Genomic DNA, 15,650 nt, shown 5'->3' on the forward strand with positions numbered 1-15,650 from the left:
GAGGGCATGTACATCAGGAGCTAGAGGATATCGTATCTATCTCTGTCCCCAAGTTTAAACAGGTTTCTAGCCTGCAGCAAAGGGACGTCTGTGAAGTTCTAGGTGGCCAAAAGTTTATTAGCTATGACAGGACCAATGGTAGCTTTGTTGTTGATACTCACTGGCCATTGAAGACTAATTAATTCATTCTTAGTATGTTCTATTATATTAAGTACCTGCTTTACATAAAGATGGCAAACACACTTTATATGAAACTTCTGTTAATCACGGGGTATATGCTGGAAGCCTTTGAATACCTCTGACTTGCAAAACTTTCTACAATCCTCCTGTACATTTGCACTACAGTGATGCTAAAGGCCCAATATAACAAGTAATATACAGCATCAAATAAAACAAGTGAGAACAATGAATGAAAATGTAAATTACTTCACTGGGAGCATATTACATTACAGGCAGAAGTAATTTAAAAATTAAATTAAATTTAAATCTCAAATATTATTGTTCTTGGCTGCAATGTTATGGACTTAACTACTCCAGTGTGCGTTGTGTGTCACACATTCTGAATGTTCTTCTTTACCTCTTCATTTAATATAGTCATATCAACGTATTTGGATAATTGTAACTAGACTTGGAAAAGAAAAAAATTTGAAGTAAGATGACTCGCTTGAGAGCTAAGGAAAAGTACTGTCTTCTTTACACTATTCCTATATATCTCTTCTCACTATTTAAATGTCTGTTGAAATAACTTGGAAATTTCTTTCACTCTCTTGCCTCTGTGGAAGTGATTATCTAGAATTACATGCCCCATTGCTTCAGGAAGTGACATTTCGCCACTTTGCTCAGTAGCCCCTCTCTCTTTTTCTTAAAGAGCTTGGATAATAATCCTGGACAGTCTTGATTTTTCTGGGTGCTCTGCATTTACCTTGTTAGGGTAATCCATAGGTAATGAATCCCCAGGGCACACAGGAGGGTATTTCACCCCAGCTCTAGATTTTGTTGTAGGAGATAAGAGTGATCAGTAGGAAGGAATGCCTTAGCCATCATGAATTAGGACTGCCCTCTGTGCTGGAATCAGGGAGAAACACTGTTTCATGGTCCTCTCCTCTATTCAAATTTTAATATACTGAAATACATCCAAAGTTGCTTCTGCGTCATGAAATAACAGCTCTCATATTCATGAAAGTTTTACATAAGAGAGACATAAAAGAGATACTTTACTGATATTAAGAAAGAATGCTAATAGCATATTGTCAGTAAACGAGAGACAATGGTGGTGAGTAGTGATAAATTTAGTTTAATAAAACAAACATTTATCTATTGCATAGAAGCAGCAGGAAATATGGATAGTGTCTTTGGTACTGCATGCACTGAAGAGCTGTGGTGTTTAGCAGGCTATTGTAAGAGCTCGTAAATCTTAAATTCTCTGTATAGATGGAGATAGTTCCCATACTTTATCTCTTCTTTAAGTGTGAGCTGAGAATACTCCTCTGTAACGGTAAAATGTATCAGCTTACACTCATCACCATGAGGGCAGTCGTCCTGGCAGTATGCATTAGTGTCAAGAAAATTTGACTCCTCCTGGTGTGAAAAGCATTTGTGTCACAGGTGAAATACCTTTGGGTACTTTGCTCAGGGTACTCCCACCTCTTGAACTTTAGCGTTTAAAAGGTCAATTATGCAATTTTCAGGTAATAATAAAGAACAAAATGAAACTGAGAAGGAGTTCTGGTGAATGAGGGATTTTGCTAACCTGAGTTACAGTTGAACAGTTATTAAAAAATAAATATTGGACTATTGCTTGATGCCAATAGAGACAGAGCCTTCTATATTCTGTGTAACAGAGCTCTCCATCCATTCCCAGGGTATCCCACCTTTCTTCAGAACAGCAGTTATTCTCTTTTCAGCCCAAAGATCTCCCATGTTTCTTTCTCACTTTTTTCTGTTGACTGTTCTGTGAATTCTGTTCTTTCCTGCTAAAACCCCTCCCCTCCCTTCTTTCCCTGTTGTCCCCTGACAGCAACTCAGATGGCTTTATGTGAAATAAAGTAAAATTTAAAAAAGGCCAAAAATGGGTTGCCTATGGGAATGTTCTCCCACCATGTTCTTACCTCATTTATCCTTACTCCAGCCTTCCTACCCATTCTTTATTACAACTCTCAACATCTATTGTCATGCTCTATTGCTACTGTAATCCCAACCTCTCCCAGCGCTCCCTGTTGCTGCTCTCTCCACACCCCCACAAGTCCCCTGGTGTATGTCTGCCAAGTGTCTAGTTATTTAGGGTGCGCAGGCTTCATGCCCAGTTTCCGTGCAGACTGTCCAGCTCAGGAGTGCAACTGCTACAAGGGTGACTGGCTTGAGCTCACAGATCTGGACACTCCACCCACCTCTCAGTTATGACCATGAATTTATCTATCCTATTCTAGTTGCACAATCCCTATGAAACACTAAACCAGTGGGCTGCTTTAGTAAATTAGGAGTTATCATTGATGTCAGTGTCTTAATTTCAAACTCCAGTGTCCTCTGCTTGCAATTTTAAAACTTTATGTGTGTACTGTGTAGAATCAAACTTTATGTGGGACACTGTGCTAGTTCCCATTGAGATCTTTGCTATGATCTTGTTACGGTATCCCATAAGTATTACATAAATCTCATGGAGACGGAAACAGAGATCAGGAAATACAGAAACAAGTACTGCTAATTAAAAGAACATTTATTCACAGATTTCAGCTATAAAAATATATTCTGTGAGGTTACTCCACATTTGTATGTGCTCATTTTGGAACACAGAGGCTACCATCAAGCAGCCAACAACTTCAATCACAAAACAAGTCACTAACAAACTAAGGCCCAAATCCCTGTTTTGGAGTGCAGCTAAAGTAAGCCTGCTGTACACTGCAGAGTTTGTCAGCATCTACTGTGCATGAATGATGTTAAGACTTTCCTGCTGGAGTACTACGTGGCCATTTCAGACTTCACCCCACCCTGCGGCTGTTGTCTTCTTTGTACAAGGACAAGAACAATTTTTACTGGTAGTACCACTTAGTCTTGGACCAGATGAACACACCTTGAAGCTCTTTTTCATGTGGAGAACAGAAACCCTGAACAAAACATAGCTGTCTTGCACAATAGCGCTGTCTCTGCTAACTGGATTATGGGCATTTGTCATGCAGTCCCACTTACTATAGGATTTGTGGGTGAATTACACTAGTAACTGCTGATAATTTAAATGGGCCACAAGTTAGTTACAATTTCATGTCTGTGTTGACAATTACACCCGAAACTTAATTTCAGTATGTTTTGAGAAGGCAGAGGTAGGCATTCAATTATGTAACACAGGCAAGATTATTTCATGAAATAAGGATGACTTTTTTCAGTTGAATAGTGAGAACATTTGTTAATATGTTTTAGTAATGAAGTACATAGCACCAAAAATAATCTGTTTCTCAGGATGTGAAATCTGTACAGCAAACAACTAAAGAGAAGTGAACGCTAAAAGACACAATGCTAGACTAGGAATTATTCTTGAATTAAACTACCAAAATTAAATGAATGAGAAGATACATAGTGTCACCTCTGAACATACCTGATACCCTTCCACAGATTTATCAGAAACATGGTGCCAAGAAACAGACATTTCAGAAGATGACAAAACTTTTACGCTCACATCTGTAGGTATTTCAGTTGGAGCTGGAAGATGAAACACATGTTAAACACCCTATCTCATCTGGTGATATTGTTATAGTCACTTACACAGGCTCTTCTCACTTCAACATTTTGTATTATTTTCTTAGTATCAGGAAGCCAAGTGTGTTAGTCTTTAATCTGGTTTTACTTGAGTATACTTTAAATTCAGTGATGATCTGTATGGGAAATGACTCTATAAAACCAAAGCAATGATCCCATTATTTGGCTCAGACTATGTATTTTTATGCTTTGACAGATTCCATGCTGAAATTTGTGTAGATTAAAAGCAGGCTTTAATAAACAGAATGAAGCATCCAATGATCTTTTACTAAATTGGACAACACCTCACAGATTATATATATCAGATTTTTTAAGACAGTTACACACAAATAGTCATGTGTGAAATAATCCAAGAGCACCCTTCTATCAGGCATACATCACACAGTTGATTTTGTTTGTGTTCTTAGTTCTGGAGAGCAGCCAATGCAGAATACAGACCATTATAATGCGATATGCTTTTATTTAGGGTTTAGAACATTAAGTACTAGTTTCATTAAAATAAGCTGTTAATTTCACTGCTGCTTGCATTTAAGTGAGGTAAGGAATTAAAAAAGACATAAACTTAGTAATGTCTACAAAAGATAAAGTTTTCCAAGCTAAGAACAGTTCTCTGTCGTGAATCTTTTGAAACAAGTTGCAACAGACAGGCATGGCAGTCTGAGCTGAGGAAAGCTTTCATATACTTAATCTTCCAACTAGGCATCTAGTCAACTATGCATCAAAACAGCCACTGTCAAAAAAAAAATCACTTACATCTCTCATGAAAAGTATCCTAGGCAACAAAATAATCTTATATGCAAAGTTACATTTTGTAATTGTCTTTCAATGACTGTTAATAATGCAAATGTCTAATTAAAAAATGATATATTATTGCAAAATTGTTTTCACAATGACAGGAATTTAGATAAGCAAGAGGCCTGTGTACTCATTACTAGCAATCATTACTCACTACTAGCAATGGCAGGTATGACTAGTAGTTGTCAGATATGAAATTTGGCTTAGAACACATGGGAACACAGAAATATCTCTGTCACTAAAGTGAATAAAGATGCCCACACTTCTAACTAGACACACATAGATATATTACAAAGTACACAACTTAATGGAAACGCTGGCGTTATATTTATGTATGTGTGTATATTTATACATATCCATATGGAATACTCTATGAATGTATTGCTTTAAAATCTCACTAATACCTTTGAGAAGTAGTGTTGTCTGATGGTCATGGTATCGCTTGCTGATACAGAGGTACAGAAGTACAGGTGGAGTAGATGTGATCATTTAAGCTATTCCCGAATCACTGTTAGACTCTTCTCCATTGTATCAATTACAGAATTTGCCAAAATGTTTCTTACTGAAAAGTTCCAACTGCCAGGTTATGATATGATAATCTAAACAATATTTCATTTGCTTATGCTTGCTTATGAGCTCCACATAATTTATATCCCTATTTGGCATTTATGTTCTATAAATATTTTGCAGTCTTTCCTGAGCCAGAAAGATGACATCAGCTGCTTCTCTCCAGCCTTCTAATTCAGTAATTCTACCAATAAAAGACACAGTCATGTGGGTCTCACAATATGTTCTCTTCACTGAAAACACAGTGGGCATCACACAATTATCTTCTAAGTGTAACTATACAAAGTTAAGGCTGGGAGCCAGTAAGCATGCTAGAAGGTACAGAGGTGACTCTGTATAAGTCCTGATGCCAGCAGAAAACGCTGCAGAATGTTCTTCAGAGTAACTTCCACTAAACCTATTGGAAAAATTCCTTCTAACCTGCACTGTAGTTCCTGGATTTGATACGGTCAGTACTCAGGGTCATCATAACTCTGCACAGGAACTGGTAAATTTTGGAGCACCATGAATCTGACTGTTTTGGTGACTCTAGTGCTTGAAACCAAAGACAAGAAGAAGGTTTACTGAGCTTCTATTTCTTTCATTGGCTGCATCTGGCATCATTTAACCGCAAGTATTGCTATCAGGTGTCTGGATTTTGCTAAAGTCTGTGTTGGAACATCAACAGCCACTGAAGTGACTTCTTCATCTGGAAGCTGGCATTACTGCGCATTTGCTTTTCCTCTGTCGTTTGGTGCTACTAGGCTCTGCCACATCTCGGAACTCAGAGAGTTACACAAACACACTACCATCCCTGACACGGTTAGTATAATCCTACTATAAACATGTGGGTGCTTATCAGTCAACTGTCAATAATGTCTCTGAGAAAGGATGGATACTGAAATGTTATTTGGTAAACAGGCTTTTATTACACCATACCTATTTACTAACTCCTTTATAAGACTGAAAAAAGAACTGTTCTGTTGCTGCAGCAGCTGTGAAGATGATATCCTAGGGTACACTTTTCTGAGAAAGAGGTTTAGTATTAACCTCAAAATAGCTAAGCGTTGCAAGATTGAATCCTGAACTATCAGAAGAAACAAAAGGACTATTTTATCTTTTCTCTGTGTGTGGGCGATTTCTGCGCAAAGTTCCCATTAGTAGGAATCATGAACATAAATCTTCCAAAAAATACACAGAGTAAAGAACAGTCGGAAGTGTGAGAATGTGGCCTTGTTATCATATCCCTCCTCTTGGCTCTTTGGTCTGGATCTGTTAACTTTGTGAAGGAGATTCTGCTCTATGGAAAAAAAAAAAAATGAGCAATTCTTTGGGTTTCTGGCAGCAATCAATAAACCACATTTTTCTAAAACAGGCTTGAGTGATTATGTTGAAATTAGGATGTTGTGTATATTTCTTGTGATTTAAGGTAAATCTTCTAGTACTTCCTCTCTCCCGTTAAGTTTGGAAATGTCATTTAATCTTCAATCCTAAAGATCACAGCATGTGAAATAATACTAGTAAGAATTATGAAAAACATTTTAGTGAAATGTCAAAGAGGTTTTCATTAATTTATTCACTTGATCTAACATCCAAACCAGAATAAAGAATGTCGCAGAGATAATTTACATTATACCCTAAATATGCTGGAAATATAACTAGATACAAGTGCACTATCATTCCCTCACAATTTGGGGCTAAATTCTGATACCGATCTACTAGAATAATAGGCTTTAGTGTCGTCTGTTAAGAAGAAAAAAATTACACATGTCAAATACATGTATTACGATCACAGAGACATTGCTGGATAATGATGTACATATTTTAGGCAACCAGTATGAAGATCATAATTTCTTTTTTTTAAATTCTTAAATCTTTTAACAAGTCGTGCAAAGAATCTTGAATGCTTCTGTGTGTTGTTCATTGACAGCAAGTATGACCAAGTGCTCTGCGTCACATAAAGCAGAGTCTGAAGTTACTCAGAACAATCGCAAGTGTTTGATGTGAGCAATTATCACCCTTCTTGCTGAAGGTGTATATTGCTATATAAATCCGTGTCAGGGACCACGTTCTCTACACTGATGTTGGTAGTGCTGATCCGGACCCTCAGTATAAAACTTATCTAGAACCTTTACTCACCATCTTGAGCTGAATAAATGACAGCAGTGAGACTGAATGGTCCATCCCCTTTGTTGTTAAAAGCTTTCACTTTTACTTGATACTGGGTTGAAGGTGGCATTGATTCATCCTTGTGGACATACCGACCAATTTCAGGATTAGTAACTGTAACTCTTCTCCATTCTTTCTCACCAAATGGCTTGAAAGCCACTATATAACCAAAGTTATTGCCATAGTGGTATTCTCTTGACAAAGGCTAAAGAGGCAAAAGATAAAACATTCATTTTTGTAGCCAACTAAACAAATTGATGTCTAATGAAAAATAGTATATATATATATAATAATATATATTATATATTATAATATAGAAACATTATAATTTTATAGAATAATATAGAAAACATCAATATAGAATAATATAGAAAACATCAATATGCGCATTGTAGAAACACAGAATTGAAGTTCCATTTTATCGTGGTTTGCTCCTGCCCCCTTTAAAAACACACCATCTTCATTATGCAGATCTGCAATACTAGCCTATCTGCTACTATAACATTGTAAGATCTTGCTCCTCATCCAAACTCAGTGCAAGGTAAATCATGTTATCTCCTACAGAAAGAAACAAAGAATTATTCTGTACTAGAACTGTTGTCAGCTCTAGCTAGCAAGAAAGGCTTTCTTAACGAGTAAGTAATAGTGGACATGTAACACAGACATGCTATGCCAGTATATAGGTCCATGTGCATGTGTGGAGATACGTACTCTTGTGAAACAGCAAGAGAGAAGAAAAAATTTATGTGGCTGGCTCAAGTTATATTCATATACCTAAAGGTGGTCACCTAGGCATCTGGCACAGCTGATGGAGAGAGAGGGACACATTCCAAGAATGATTCATCCTACCACTTTTCACTGACGATACAGGGGGACCAGTGTCTGGTTTAGACTGTCCACCTAGCTTCCAACTGGTAAAAGTTGAAGTGAAATGACTCCCACTTTCAACCTGAACATTAAAGGTACCTATCTGAAATATTTCTTAAAACTACAGCTGCTTTTATACCTAGGAATACTGGAAAATATAAAATTATGTACGACAATCTGCTATAATGAATTTTGCTTCATTTATCAAAGCTCTGCTTTCCATGATCCCTCCTCAGACCACAGAGCCTTTAACAGAACTAACAGACTGTGTACCCAACAGGCCAAAATCATGTCCTTCATCAGTGCATCTGAAGGCTGACCAGAAGCATACTTCGAAAATAAACTTCCTTCATTGCCTTTGCCCATACTGTAAATGTCACAGAGATGAAATAGCTTATTTTGACGCAAAGGTCCTGGAGCAGTGCAACAGAGAGTAATTATTCTCCTTAGGTGTTTGCCCACTACTCTAGCAGTTCAGCAAATGTGTGGAGATATTCTAAGCAAGGATTTATGAAACTTAGATGTTAATAGTGGAACAAGCCAAAAAACCCCTTAGCTCACAAATTCTGATGTTTGTGTTTGTTTGAAGCTAGAATGAAACTCCAAAGATTCTCTGAGAAAGAAAATTCTGGTGAAAATTCACTGAATTTTTGTAATAGAAACATTTTAGTTTTGAGTTCAAAAACATAACATATGGATTAGAACACTAGTATACATAATAGAAGAAGAAAATTAAGGCAATCAAACACAGATGTCATAACTCAAAATTTGAAAAATGACTGATAATGCCGTATGAACAACAAACGAACTTCTTTTCTTCATGACAAAGCTTCCAAGAGAAATGTACAGAATCAGACCAAAGCTTGGGACTTCTGATTTTACTCATCTTAAGGTTAACTGACCCCTGTCCCAGGTATACCCGCTATCAGATGCCATTGCATCCTGTTTTCTCTGTTGCTCCTGTAAAGTTTCACCACTCTGCAACATCAGTGGAGAAATCACAAGAGTAACAATACAGCAATATTAAAAGCAGGCAGCCTTCATCTGGTTGAGGACAGAAAGTTGGTTCTAGGTGAAGCTCCCCAGACACCAGTGCTTCAGCATGGGATCATCAATGAATACAAGCAAAAACCGGCTGTGGGAGTAAGGCCCAGAATCCAACAGGATTTACCATTTGCAGTGTAATGAGTAATGAGTAGGTAACAAGTAGGTTACAGTAATGAGTAATGAGTTTCCTCTTGCTTGCTGTTCTTTTTTCCTCATACTTAACTGTAACTCTAGCATAACAGTGGCTCAGTTCAATCAAAAACCGGAAAGTGGCCTCAGCACACCATGACCAGGGTTAGGAGACCCTTCTAGAACACGGTATATGCATGGACAATCTTCTGGACTGAGTGTCTCTTGCTTCTTGGGTGGGTACTCTAACCATGACTTGCAGAAGTTGCTGCAGAAGAACATGTTGCAGAACCATGTTGCAGAAGACCACTGACAGATGCAGCTGACAGCAGGTCTCTACATACATAACTTCTTTGCCTTTTCTTGGGAAAACAGGTGAAATGCTGATATATGTCAAATCTGGATTATAATGGAGCTTTAGACAGTGGAAAGATACCCATCTACCTACAACATGACTTCTGAGAACACATGAATGACAAGTATAATTGGTAATTAAGATGACTGCCAACAGATCAAATTCAAGAAACCCCTCATGTCAAAAAGAAGATGGATATTTGTGTCACTAACCACAAGCTACTAGGTGAAGACTCTTAACTACAAATCAGCTATGAAAAAAGAAAAGAACAAACTAGATAATCTATGTGCTTAATTTTTTGTGTCAGAATGTACCTATTGGTACAGAAGAATGTACCTACTGGATGAGGTATAACTCGTGTTTTAGCTTGTTTTCCATCTCAGGTCTGACTGGACATCAGCTGAAAACTGAATACTTAGTTTCCCAGAACAGCTAATGTACCTTTATGTATCTAAGTTTAGGGAACCTTGCAATTCAAGAGTGGAAGACTTCATGGACTGGGTCACTTTTGATAGCTTGTCTTCTGAATTGACCACTGTATGTAGCTGCTTAAAATAAACCAGAATCATATCTCATATGCCAAAATAAGCAGCCTGGATGCAGCCCTAGTCTCAGAATGATTTTCAGCCAGAGTAAACTTTACAAAGACAGGACTAGCATTTAAAAATTATATTCTGTAAGGTCTTAAATAGAATTTTGAGAGCAGTTTGCCCTCCAAGTAGTCAAATAGTCTGTAGTATCCACTAAAATCTTTGAAAAACAAAACGGAAGAGAGAAAGACAAATGGTGAAAAATAAGGAAGAATGGGCATGCCACTCCTAGCTCTGTTTCTCAGGTCTTCTTTCAAAACAAGACTCAGAAGAGCTTTGATTGCATCTCTGGCTGTCTCATTCAACCTGGCTTATGAAACATAGCAAAAGCTGAAAGGGGGCTGGCAGCAACATGTGAACCTGCCATACATTTTGTTCTTCTCTTCTTAATTAAGCTCTATTTTGAGTAGCATATGCAAATGTCAGCACATTTGGGTGAACCAATATACACCTTTATCTTAGCCTTACAGATAGATATATTGTTGTCTGTCAGACAGGCTCCATAAATCTAATGCCTCTATTCAAAAACACTTGCTAGACATAGTAGTGGAAGATTCTTGGGAAGTAAATATTTGAAGTTGTGCTTAATTTGTCTGACTAAATGAGCTGCTCATTACAGAACAGATGTAAAAAGCATGATATTCAGTAAGAGAAATAATTGGAATATAAATCTACTTGGGTGTATAGGCAAGACTGAAACGATCTTGTACTTCAGATCTTGCAGTAGTCACTATTCTGGTTATAAATTTCTTTTTTTGACTTGGTCACAGTGAAGTTCTCACTGTATTGAAAATGCCACAAGTATGGGTCTTTATATGCAATGTAAGAAGTAGCTCTGTAGTTTGTTAAAGTCTTCAAAAGACAGCACTAGTGAAGAACTAATAGAATAATCTAGGTCTTGTGCAACTGTCCACTGCATGTGTTCTTATTTGACTTTTGCTCTTCAAAAAAAAAAAAAATCAGAATAGAAAAAAAGTAGGCTACTCTACTTCCTAGCCTATTGTTATTAGAACGAAGAAATACCCTTTTCAGTATATTTTAATAGAAGTGTAGATCTTCTTTTTCAGAAACATAGAGAGTTTTTATTTAGGTAAACTCATTGCTAAAATACTTAGGACTTAAGATTTTGAACTGAATTAAAAAAACCCCACCCAAACCAGAACAGCCCAAATGTGTTAGCCCAAACATATGGCTATTTTTGGGTCATAATGAGAATGATCAACCTGAAGAAAAAAAAGAAAAATAGGCATATGGATTAAGATTTGTACCTTCATAAGGAGGATCCCTACACAATATTGACAAAATTGTTGCTGGAATTATATAATCTTTGTATTATGCTACATCTGAAACTATTCCCTGAAAGATACAAACGGTGTAATGTGCCTTATGTGCCTCATAGACTTATGAAGGTAAACAGAGAGGTCATTAGCAAGATAAACTCGGTAAATTTTTCAAGCATAACATTTAATCATCTTTTTTTGCCAGAGGTAATTCTCCTGTATCTGTTTTTGCTGGATATTGATAGGCTCTGACATGAATCAGATAGACTTTTTTTGCTTTATTTCTCATCCCTAGCTTTCCCAAATACCCTTCAGAAGACTTCAACTCTTTTCCATGCAACTTCTGCCTACACAACAACTTTGCTCATAAATTCTTACCCCTTCTTGTTCTGGGTTTTGCTTTCTTCTTATCTTGTCCCTTTTCTCTTCTTCCCTGTTTTCAGAAGCATCTTTTTCCCCCCAGTATAGGTAAACTTTAAAAACCATTGCCTCAATAACACAATGAAGACAGCATTTTTATATATATAGCTAAATATACAAGACTTTTTAAAGAAAATATCATGAACTGAATATCTACAGTATATGACAGAAATGAAATTTTCAAAAGACTTTGCTTACTGAAAAGCTCTTTTGATAACACCATAATTTTTTTAACTTTTCATTCCATTATTTTTGTGATTAACATTTTATCCCTGTCCCTTTCCCCTTTCTTTGTTTTGCTTAATACATAATCACTGAAGAAAAATTAATGGCTTGGAGGAAAAGAACAACATCAGTATGTGTATATCAATGAATGGCTAAATTGTGGTATGAGACAGTATTATTTTGTGTTACCAGTCACACTAGCACAAAATAAAACTAATAAAATGTCAGTATACAAGAATTTCCTTAAAACACCAGTTAATGACAGGCTAGTTCACAGAATGACAAAGTTGGGGGCTTTTGGGGTTTTTGATTATTTTTTTTTTACAAAGCCTGCAAATTTGTGCACAGCACACTGAAGTTATAATTAAGATGTTGTACTTTTAGTGGTAGTAATCAAATCTGCATGCTATTCAGATCGTAATTTTTAGAAAGGCTCAAAGAAAGATACAATATACAGAATTTTCAAATGCAGTTACATCAATGCATTATCACAGTCAGTATGTGTTTCAATCTCTTTGAAACACACTGAGAGAAGGCTTTGGATCTTATTTTAGAAATGTCCAATACATAAACATCTAAAATATTGTCTTGCTCATTCCATTTTATGTATTCTTATGACAAAAGTCTGCAAAGCTACATATACTGTGTACAAATCCTGCTCTCACAGGAGCCAGTGACAAACCATCCACGCGTTTCAGGAAAAGCAACACCAGACACAAGTAAGTACAGGTTTCATGCCATCTCAGTGCAATACCTACCATCCATGTTATTGTCAGCTCTCGATTGCTTCCCCCGCCTCCTCCAACATCAGAAGGAGCCACATTAGGAGCTAGAAAAATAGAAGAGACAAGAAAAATTATGACAAAGTATGTAGTCAGTAAAAATACTAGTATTTTCTTTTTGCCAGCAGAGCCAATGAGCACATGTGGCACACACAATTAAAATAATGAGAGTCTGTAATAGCTGTGAGAGTCTGTGGTCTTGCCAAGATTAATGTACAGCTACTGCTGCAGGAAACACGCCAGTTCTAACCATAGCTAGCAATCATTCTTCTTTTCAACCACATTCTCTACAAATATTTAATTGAATATTCAGAAAAGCAACACTCCCCATATGTCTTAAGAGAAGCACTGTGTATTATTCTTATGCTTCCTCAGATGTTGCTATGTCAAGGGCTCAAGTACCTAGGATTTGCAGATGTTTTTACCTTAACAGACTCTGATTGGTTCTCTCTACTTCACTGTATTTACTCACAATGTGTAATGTTAAATCCATGGATATATCTTTGACGGTCTGGCATTCTAATCTTATTCTAGATTACTGGCACGTCTTCTTGATTGGTATATTCAGAACAGGTAGATGTTCAGAAGTGAAGTTGGCATAGAACTTAGTAAGTTACTAATTGCATTTTACACCGATATTCTGTGTAATGGAGTAAAATCTGTTCATCTATCATTACTGCACAGCTGAGTGGCAAAGCAGGATACTCTCAAGGACTCCATTACAAATCAGTCCTGTATTCTCATTTCCATATGACTCTTTTCACTAAGTGTGAGGATTGTATCGCTATCCTCTATGGTTTTTGTATATTTACTTGCTGTCACTCCATATGGAGGACACACAAAGTACCACTGAAAACTTGGGAAATGATGGCCTACCTATAGTCCATTAAATATGCTCCAGTTGGTCATGCATTAGCTGCATGACCTATCTACATGAACATGTTCTTTGTGTTAAAAATTCTTATAGGATCAGACATTTTTTCCACTAATCAGTGAATGTCACAAGATAGTAAGGGGATACCCCCTAAGTGCTTTCACACTATTTAAGATGTTTGCTGAGGCCTTCTCTGAGGATCAGCTGAGGAGAAACACAAACCAGAGAAGAAGTAATGTGTTCAGAAAGGATAAAAATGCATAACAATAAATTTGAAATTTAAATCAGCATTCAGTGCATGGTTTGTATTATTTATTTGTGGCCTTCCAGAAAACAAATTAGCAGAGAACGAGACTAAACATATGTATCATGCAGCTCAAGAGGAAGCTTGAACTTATTACTCAACCTTCTTATTACTGAAATACACAGTAGTCACACTATCTAAGATAAGCATATAACTTCAGGGCTAAGTTAGAAGCAGAGGTTTGCTAGAAAGCTTAAGTAGTCAATGAAAATACACAGGCTTCCAAAGAGAAAAAAAGCCAGTCTAATTAATGTCTTACAAACCACCCTTTGCAACCATTAAACCCAGGTTTCTCTCTCCATTAAGACTAGTTTACTAATTTGTAAAGTTATACTTAGACAATTACTCTAATGTATCCAGAAGCTAAAACACATAAAAGCAGACTTTCCACTGAATTTCAAGAAATCACTGTGAAATGTGTTATTGCTGAAGCATGTAGATTTCATTAAAAAGAAAAATCATAGCACACATTCTTAGCATAGTAAGATTACTGAATAATTACTGAAATTACAGTTATCTACAAGAGAGACTTCAAAACTGAAAAAGACACTGATCACATTTAACAGACATTATTTGTCACTCATACAGTACAACAAAGACAGCACTGTTTGTTGCTGTTTAACACCAATAAATGTTAAAAACAACTACAACATGTGGATATGGGTTGTTGTTTGTGCAGTGAAGTATTTATCTTCTTCAGATCTACATGAAAATGTACGCACAGTACTTGTTCTATAGTACCCTGTAAGTTGACAGTGAACCCAAATCCTATTGTTGCTGCTCATAACAAATTCCAGCTCCTAGCAGAAAATGCACTGGAGCACAGAAGTTCATCTACAAGCTGTAACTGATTTACACTCTATTTTGGCACGGCAAGAAGTTCTTACTGATGCCTAGGAACACTCCATTAACATTTTGCTTTGTTTCACCAAAAATGTCTTGCAGTTTGCCAGAGATGACAATGGTGCTGTGCATGGGGAATCAGACAAAAGACTAAACAGACAACCCCTCACAAAGACACTGCATCCTGCCACAAAACTGGAGGATATGCCATTTGCTGGGAGGCTACAACAAATGCCGTAAACATGGTACACTGCAAGCTGCAGGACACTATCACTACTCCACCCGTGAGCATTATTTCCCTTCCCTTTCTGTTTCTTTTCTGACATTTAAGAAAGGTCTATTGTGCACTAGGCACCGCAAGAAGCATGTGTAGATTTCTCATTTAGATTTCTGGGCCTTCAAGTACAGCTGCTGAGTCATAAAACCTATGATGCTAATAGTCAATTTTATAGATAGTAATTTCCTTTTACTTTAGTATTAAAGTTCTGTGGTTTTTCCTTCCCTGTCCAGATTAATCCAACCAATCTATATTTCCTTTCTCCCCTAGCAACAAAATTTTTAATGGACCAAATGTGAGTCCTTTTTAATAAATGCTTTGAAATTTGCAATGCAAATGCCTTTTATTTTGAAAAAAATATCAAATCAAAGGAATGACCTAGCAAGCGTAATCGCAAACA

General features: G+C 36.8%; 1 protein-coding gene across 6 annotated transcripts in view; it reads right to left on the reverse strand.

The window, feature by feature from the left end:
* Window positions 1–15,650, reverse strand: part of CNTN1 (contactin 1) — a 253,279-nt gene that overhangs the window by 26,620 nt on the left and 211,009 nt on the right. For 5 of the 6 annotated variants that reach the window (XM_074903037.1, XM_074903035.1, XM_074903036.1 and 2 more), the window contains 3 exons: window positions 12,929–12,999; window positions 7,228–7,462; window positions 3,587–3,690 (listed from right to left, as the gene is read on the reverse strand). In XM_074903037.1, coding sequence (XP_074759138.1) covers window positions 3,587–3,690; window positions 7,228–7,462; window positions 12,929–12,999 — 410 coding nt within the window. The other variant, XM_074903041.1, reaches the window with a different exon arrangement.

The sequence above is a fragment of the Athene noctua genome, chromosome 3 (assembly GCF_965140245.1).
Source record: "Athene noctua chromosome 3, bAthNoc1.hap1.1, whole genome shotgun sequence".
Taxonomy (NCBI): domain Eukaryota; kingdom Metazoa; phylum Chordata; class Aves; order Strigiformes; family Strigidae; genus Athene; species Athene noctua.